The sequence below is a fragment of the Wasmannia auropunctata genome, unplaced genomic scaffold (genome assembly GCF_000956235.1).
Source record: "Wasmannia auropunctata unplaced genomic scaffold, wasmannia.A_1.0 LD336043.1, whole genome shotgun sequence".
NCBI lineage: Eukaryota > Metazoa > Arthropoda > Insecta > Hymenoptera > Formicidae > Wasmannia > Wasmannia auropunctata.
Window position 1 is genome coordinate 440585 of NW_012026847.1, and position 8811 is coordinate 449395.

The 8811-nt window shown below is 38.3% G+C and overlaps 1 protein-coding gene across 1 annotated transcript in view; it reads right to left on the minus strand.

Annotated features, from left to right (window-relative positions):
* Positions 1 to 543: 543 nt before the first annotated feature.
* The window catches only part of LOC105451836, a 130194-nt gene continuing 121926 nt past the window's right edge, over positions 544 to 8811 (minus strand). Inside the window, exons 8-9 of the mRNA XM_011692526.1 lie at positions 4891 to 5028; positions 544 to 2015 (exon numbers count right to left, since the gene is read on the minus strand). Of these exons, the coding sequence (XP_011690828.1) occupies positions 978 to 2015; positions 4891 to 5028 (1176 nt within the window). The 3' untranslated portion in view covers positions 544 to 977. The remainder of the gene's footprint in view (positions 2016 to 4890; positions 5029 to 8811) is intronic.

Below are 8811 nucleotides of genomic sequence, written 5' to 3' on the forward strand. Positions count from 1 at the left end.
AAGCGTGTGTGCGCATCACTGTGTGTAGAAAAGCGCAGGATCAATGACGCGAGAATGGCGGCTGTGGTGTGATTCAAACCGTAAAACAAACACTAGAAAGATATAGAGGCTCCGATCTCTTGGTCCAGCGATTTCTCTGTCATGTCGATCGATCTGACAACGCAGCGGAGAAACCCGAGAGACGATTTAGCGCCGTCGAGAGAGCTCTGAGTGCCGACCGTTCTCTTCAAAGGTCGGCCGAATCTCCTCGTGGCTCGATTAGGCCAGGTGCGATACATGGAATCCACGTTGCATCGCTCGAAGGCACTCCAGGCGATCGACGATCGCCGCGGCGGTGGATGCGAGTGCGAGGGGCACCCGCAATGCTGCCAGGAGAGGGACGGAGTCCTGCACCTGAACACAGGCACCCTAAAACCCTCCGGTGGTCGTAAAATTGGCAGGTCGCGCAGCTTAGAGGCTGCCTTCGCTCGCCACGGTCTCGAATCGTCCGCCGTCGTCGTCCAACCGGTGCGATTTATCGAGCGCGGCGTGGGAATCGAACCGTCGTCGACTCGAGTCTCCCCGTTGACGTTGATTGAATTCAAACCAGACGCGTCACTGACCGTCGTCGATCCGTCGACGAGTTTTGTTGACTCGCCAGCGAGTTCCCCGACGTGTCTCTCTTCGGTCGAACGGATATGAGTCGGTACATCGCCGATCTCGGACCGCTGCTGGCCGATCCTCGACGACTCGCGATCACAGAAGTCACTGACCGTATGCAATTTCTCGCCCGATTTCTCGCGATCGAGCGCGTCGCGACACGTGGATCAGGAGGAGGAGTTCACCTCCACGGTGGAGCTTATCGAGGTGTCGTCGTCGAGGGAACTCTGCGTGGCGACGGTCACCTTATTGTTCCCGCTGTCGCTGCACGTCGCCGCCGAATAATTTTGACGGGGATGGCGTCTCTTGTAGGGCTCCCAATCCCCAGGACCCCGGCGTCAGTGCGTCGCGATCACGTCCGGCGCGCTTTTCGTGCTCTCTATGCTGAACGGCCGTCTCTGGTCCAACTCGATCACCGCCTCCGCCCGATACCTCGGGTCCAGCGGCGGCTGGGGCTGACGTTTCGTGGGCGTGTTGCCGGAGGAGTGCTGCGACGTGCTGGACGTGGTGTTGCTGGAGCCGTGGCCGGAACCGTAGGTGGAACTACCGTATCTCTCGCCGGAGCCTACGGTGGCCTGTCGCAAGAACTTGGGCGACTGTCGGTAGACGCCGCTAGACTCTCTGCCAGGCTTGGGACTTTGGAATCTCTGGTAGGACGGGTAGTCCAACTGTTCCGGGTACTGGGCAACTTGCGGCAGTGGATAGCTGGACTCGTGCGTGGACCAGCCGGGTGGCGCCGGTATGGGATTGTGCTTCGGACAGATGCCCATACTGCCGTCCCGCCCGCGCGACGCCGGGCTACAGCCCGAGCACTGAGAGATGATCTGCTGCTGCGAGCTCGGTTGCGACGACTGCAAGCTCGGCTGCGAGGACTGGGCGCTCTGGTGAGACTGCTGCGGGCTCTGTTGCGACTGCTGACGATGTAGGTGATGATGATGATGATGAGAGTGAAAATTGGTCCCGTTCTGAGAACTGGGGGCGCGCACGCCAAAGGTCGTGAAACCTATCGCCGGCACCATCGTATCCGATATCCGTGGCTCAAAAAGGCTTTCTCGGGTTTGGCAGCAATTGTCGCGCATCTCCGGCTCCTCGCTGGACTCCTGCAGACGTTCCTGCGTAGCGTTGCTCACGTTATTGCTCTGGTGAATGTCGGTGATGTCGCTCGCATTGTAAGTCATCTCGAGAACGAGATCCTTTGTGTACTCCTGAGGTATCATGGTGGTGGGTGGCATCAATTCTTTGCTGGGCAAGACTTCTAAACTAGGCGACTCGCTGCCATGATCATGCAGATCCGTTGTGGAAACCGAAATTGGACACGGGGTTGACTTCCGACCCAGTTCGTCCAAACGATTCTCTCTAGATTGCCTTATGTGCTCCTATAAGAAAGCAAAAAGACGGAGCATGCATAATACGAGCACAATATTTATTAATCTGCAAATTCATTAATCTGTATAATGTTTATTAGTAATCTATTTAAAACATTATTTCATTAATACTACACGTAAGAAAAAGCAATTTACAAAAATTTTACTCATAATTTTAAAGAAAGTCACATATATAGCTTACTTTATTTATTGTTTGAATAAGAAATATTTGTTTGCGCCATGAAATAAATAAAAGTATGCAAAAAATAAATTAAAACTTTGTTGATCTTAAATCATCTGTTGCATCTATTGCTGTTTTTATTTCATTCTATATGTATTTCTGGATAGCGAAAACTGATGTTTATTTTTCATACAATAAGTTATTTTAATTATAAATAAACTAAATCTTTTTTTGTGAAATATATAGAATTTTACAAAAATCTGAATGTAGAGACTAATAAATTTATAAAATTTATTATTACGTAATAATTTATTTAATGTAGATTTTAATAAAATAAAATAAATAATTTCTCTATTATTTCATTACACCTCATGAATCGCTTTATGTGCTTCATGCCCTATGCATAAATAAATATTACCAAAAATAAATTAAATTTTAACAGAAACAATAAAGTTCATTTAAATTTATAATTAACATACTACAATAAATTATTATTACATACTTTTTGACAAAAAGTATTTATAAAGCAATTTTAACAATTTATTATAAATACTTTACATTAACGAAAAAAATTACAAAATTACAAATTTATGTAATTTTGCGACAAATAATTATAGAACAATTTTCAAAAGCTTTGGAAAGCTTAAAACGTAAAGTCTTTGTTTTCAACATTATCAATCTATAAACTTTAACAGTACTTTAAGGAGCACCATTTCAAAGTCAATCATGTAAAATAATTTCAACATTTACGATAATGCACAAAAATAAACTGTTATCTTTGCTTAAGGTCTTAAAAGTTAAAAATTTTTACTTTAAAATGCTCTTTTTAAAAATAAGCTATGATTTTTTTGCTACTTATTCAAAATAATCTTTTAATTTTGGTGAAAAATACATACATTGCATGTAGGAGGAGATGGGAATCCTTCGTACACGAGGCACATACATACATTCAGTGATTCGGGAAGAATCGCGCAGATTCGGAACACGTCTATACATATTTAGTTTATCTTATTGCGCGGCCACATGCTAGCAAAATTTCATATTAGTCGGACTACGTAAACTGACAGAGCAGGATATTACGTGTTTTAACGTTGTCTGAGTAAATTTTCCAAAGTATTTAAAGTAATTTTAGATATCTTTAATTAAGGTTATAAACAAGAATAATATTTTTCTAGTAAGTAAAATGTCTTAAAATTATACTTTAATCATTAATTTTATCGTATTGTTAGTGAATTCTATAAAAAATAGCGTAATTATTTTCTTTTGAATTTGGGGTAGATTCGTACACAAGCATGAGGGCATCTTTTGTATATGTATATATTATTTTGTTACTTAATTAAAAAAAAAAATTATTTTAGTTAAACGTTTGAATTTTGATCCCGAGTTTGAACGTTGATTTAAATACTAATTTAAAGAAGTTCATTTTATTAAGTTTATTTTATGCAGAAGTTTATAAAAAATGTTTAATTACCTACTGACAAGATTGTTTTCATTTAAATTTTAATTATCAATAAATATTTAGAGTAATAATTTTAATGTTTTGTGTTTATATCCAAAGCTATTTTATGCGTACATAGGCGCCGTATTACATGTACATACGAAGCTACTCCGCCTGATGGGTAGATTCGTACAATTTTCAAGTTTTGTAAAAATCATCTGCGTTCAATTATATATTAATTTATTATTTTAATTGCATGTTTTTATTGTAGCTAAATATCTATACTATTTATTGATACAAACTTAAGTAGTGTAAAAGCATTTAACACAATTTGGGAAGCAAAACTTCCAAAAGCGCACGAAGGATTCCCATCTCTTCCAGCTTCCTATATATAAATAAACCTTCCACCGACCATGACTTGTTTACATAAATGTTTAACAACAAATGCTTAATGATATTTCATATTATTTCAATTTTGTATATTATAATACAAATGTCGCAATATTTAATAAATTACACATTACACCGTAATAATAAAGAGGAGAAATTTGGATGTTTGTAGCGATATAATTATTATTCGGGAAAACCGCTACATGCAACTGAAACATTACCTTTTTATAATTTAATTGAACAAATACAAATACGATTTTCGATAGTTTGTTATAAAATAAGTAGTTTGATATTTTATTCGAGAAGATTGAGAATGAATTGAAGGATCGAAATATTTGAGATAAATGAAGATAACGTTTATATATATAAACCAACAAAACTGAATTTTTGAACGTGAAGAAACGTAGAGATAAATACTTTTTGTCATTTCTTGAACTCATAGTGAGAAATAAAGACGCCACATCGTCAAAGCAGTGTCACGTCACCGAGAGTCTATAAATTTTGAGCGGGCACGTTGAAAAATTGCGCGATCGTAAAAAAAATGCTCTCATTGCACCTTGACGTTGTAAGAGAACGTCTATTGTCGATTTTTAATAAAACTTGCAACCAAGTTTCAATCGTAACCAACAACTTTATATAAATAATGCGGAATGTATTTACGAAGGGGAACATCCGCGTAATAACTCTTATAAAATATTTTCTGAAATGTAGCAGAAAATCTTCGCGTATTTCCGTAGAGACTTCATTTTCTGATCTCTCGTTTACTGTAACTGAAGGCATGGTAGGCGGAAGATAGAAAGAAAGAAAGAGAGAGAGAGAGAAAGAGAGAGAGAGAGAGAGACCTTGTGATTCGCGTTGGAAAAATAAAATTCACTCACCTGGATAATGCGGTGATCGCGGATGAGCTTCCGGACGCAGTTGAAGACGAAGGCAAAGCTCATGCCAAACATAATTAGAGAGAAAACAACGAGGATTATGATGATGTGGTACGAGTCGATCAACCGTGAGAGCTTCTTCTGCAAATAAGGAAATTGAACATGCCTTCAATATCGTTGCTTATATTAATTTTATGTTACAGATAAAAAAATTGCAATCATATACAAAGTAAACGTTTTCTTCAATGTTTTAAAAATTATTATTGTATATACTTCTTTGATTTTAATAAATAAAATAAAATTTTTGTTGTACTGTATATTCGCGTAAAAAATGAGTTGTCTCCATGTGTACTCTGTGTTAAAATAATTATTATATGTTAATTAAAAAAATAGCTTTGTGTGATTTTTCGATGCATCTTTTACGTCACGCGTGTTTAATTTTATTTTGACTCTACACACACATATGGAAATGGAATGGTTTTGTGCTAAAAATATATAAAAATTAAGCCAGATACAGATCTGAAACTAATTATGTTGGGCCATTAAAATAATTATGTAGGATGCTCAAGCATGATAATAATGTTACAAAAAAGTTCTGACATTCTAACCAACTTCAGCGTCCAATATAATTATTAAATAATGCTTTGATGATAATTATTTAAATGATTCATGCCATCGCAATTATTTAAATGACAATTATTTTTTATGCTCGACGTAAAGTTAATATTGCGTTTTTCATGACAGCAGCAGACATCTTACGTAAGAATATGTACAAAACCATGTAATTATTTGTCAGAATTTGACTGACCCCCCCCCCTACCGCAAATTATGCTCACGTAATATATGGATGGCCCCTAATTTTTATGTGGATACTTTAATAAAGCCGTTCTTTTCGTGTCGACACAACAAATTTATACAACTCGAGCGTTTGTAACACGCACGTTTATAACAACAGTTTTGATATTGCACTCGAAGCATCAAATATAATCGTCAATATTTCACAATCCGCAGTGCGGTTGCGCCTGAATTAAAGACTTCAAGTCACGTGAAACGTCGGGGGATGAGAGATGCATTATTCTCGTCATTTTGTTCCAGCTAGAGCTTCTCACGACGCGAACTTACAGACGCAAGCTCTTCCCGACAATATAGCGTCGCGAGGAAGGCTCGCGCTCGGATTCACCTCGCGGTGCACCCCGACATCGGTGCGTTACATCTTCCTGTCACCGTCGTTCCGCCCCGTTTTCAACATTTATCGGCTACAGAGGTGTCGCGCTAAATGCCTTCGTGAAATTTCAGGAGAGCGCGTTACACATTACGCCATAGGAAGGGGGTTCAAGCGCAAAGGAGAAACTTGCGAAACATCGCGACGCATAGAATGCATGAAGCAAGGTAGGATCGACGCGATCCATCTTCATCCCCTGTCTCTCCCGCGCTCCTGCCACCACCTCGCGTGCCGCGTCCTTTGTCTCGCAGAACGGCGACGCCGCCGCGGATTTTGCCTGTTTGCTCCTCGTTTACTTAAGTGGTTGCAGCGCGAGAGAGTAACTCGTTGAAATGCTACTCTTTATATCGCGCGTTTGTTGTAGTTTAAGCGCAAAGTGTTTGGCACTGCAAGTTTGCAATGGACAAAGTGATTTCTCTCGACAGAGAGAGGGGAAGTAATCGGTTTTAATAATCTTCTCTCGACAAGAATTCTTTTGTAGTAACATGTATATATAGAGCTCCCTCTTGAAAAGATATGCTCAACGAGATCGGTGATAGCTCGTATCTCCCCCCCCCCCCTTAGATTTGTTTTTATCAGCATTTTGTATAAAGATTCTGTGTTAATACACTTTGTTTCGTATACTTCCGAGAGTTGTATATTTGCTTCTCTCGCATTTAACCGATTCTTACGTTCTACGCGAGCATCGAACGATATACTTCTCGAGATTAAATCGCTTCGCTGACATAGCGGAGCGTTTGCCCCGCACAAAACGTTGCGAATTTGCATACTTGCGCAAGTAGTACCGTAATTAAATTATCAAGTACACTCGAGACGGCGATGAACAAGACAACTTCGGTTAGGTATAAGATGGATTAAGATCACGAACTTCGTAATCGCTCGCAGAATTCTCATGTGAACTCGATTGCCGGAAGAAGAGCACATATATCCAGCTTTTTTTTCTTAAGTAGGTATACATGTATGATGTACATCTTAATTTCTTCCCTTCTATATACTAATTAGATAATCAAGGCATAATTATTTAATTGATAAATAATGTGCTTAAAGTCACCAGAGATGAATTAATTTTGGAAATTTGACGCCGCGAAAACGTCTTTAGACTGTGTTTCAACACAGCACGGAGAAATGTCACACGTGACGCAAACTATTCATCATAGCAAGGTGTATTCGGCTAAGTTCGCGCTGACCGGGAAACTTCGTATGTGGAAAGTCCTGCGAAACGTGCATTACACGACACATTGTACACGCGAGTCACGTTATACATTCGATGCTTACACAGTAATAACTAATTCCACAGCCAGGCCAGTCTTTGCGCGCCGCCACTGACACAATGTACAACGTTTGCCCACATTATATTGCTATATACTCGCGGAGAGATCCAGCACTTGGAATGCACCGTTAAACTGTGGAGTAATTTATATCGACGTCACATGTTGTCTCCGCGCGTTCACCCGTGCTCGCCTGTACGCTGCTATAGTTCAAAGAGACGCCGGTCTCCTTTTCTTCCGCCTGCGTATATTTCTCCGTGTCCCGGTGGTCGGCGCTATAATTTCCCCGGCGTTTATCTTTCGTACCCAAGTTGAACTCGTTGCTCCGACAGCGAGAACATGTCCACCTAAATCCAGAATGCTTAACGGGACGGAAAATCAGTTCGTACGTAGAGCAGAATAAATATACGACGTAAAATTGAAAAACGTATCACTTTTGGAATACTTGCTTCCACTTTGAAAAATAACATTTATAAATTATATAATTTAATTATATATATATATATACATATATATATATATATATATATAATTATTAAGGCGATCGCGGCGCAGGGCGTTGCGTGGCAGCTTAGGGGAGACCGGGGCTCGTTGGCACAGTTTTCACAATTTAGACATTCCTGTTTCTAAACAACTATTTATTATGATTAAACTATATTAATATGATAGAATGAACCTTTCTCTACATTTTCATGCCAGGAACGATTCTGTATACTGTATAGTTTCTTTATAGTAAGTGAAATACGAATATGCTGCAATGTAGCCAATTTATCCCGATAGCTGGATAAGTTGACACATATTATAGTGTAAGTTGCTTAAGTGATAAATTCCATATTAAATTAATGAAAACATAATAGAAGTAAAAACAGATCGCAGATATGTATTTCTTAAAAAAAGATTACATATTTTAGAATTATTTTTATATTACATTTAACTTAATGTGATGTAACTAAGATTACATCACATTACATTTAACATTACATTAACTCAATGTGATGTAACTAAGATTACATCACATTACATTTAACTAAGTTACATAATATTACATTAAATTAAATTACAAATTATTTAATGTAATATGATGTAATTTAGTTACATCACTAAATTATATCATATTACATTAAATAATTTGTAATTTAATTTGATGTAACTAAGATTACATTATATTACTTATGTAATGTGATGTAATTTAATGTAATATGATGTAATCTTAGTTACATCACATTACGTATGTAACTAAATTACACATTATTTAATGTAATATGATGTAATTTAGTTACATAAGTAATGTGATGTAATCTTAGTTACATCACTAAATTACATCATATTACATTAAATAATTTGTAATTTAATTTGATGCAACTAAGATTACATCATAATACTTATGTAATGTGATGTAATTAAATGTAATATGATGTAATCTTAGTTACATCA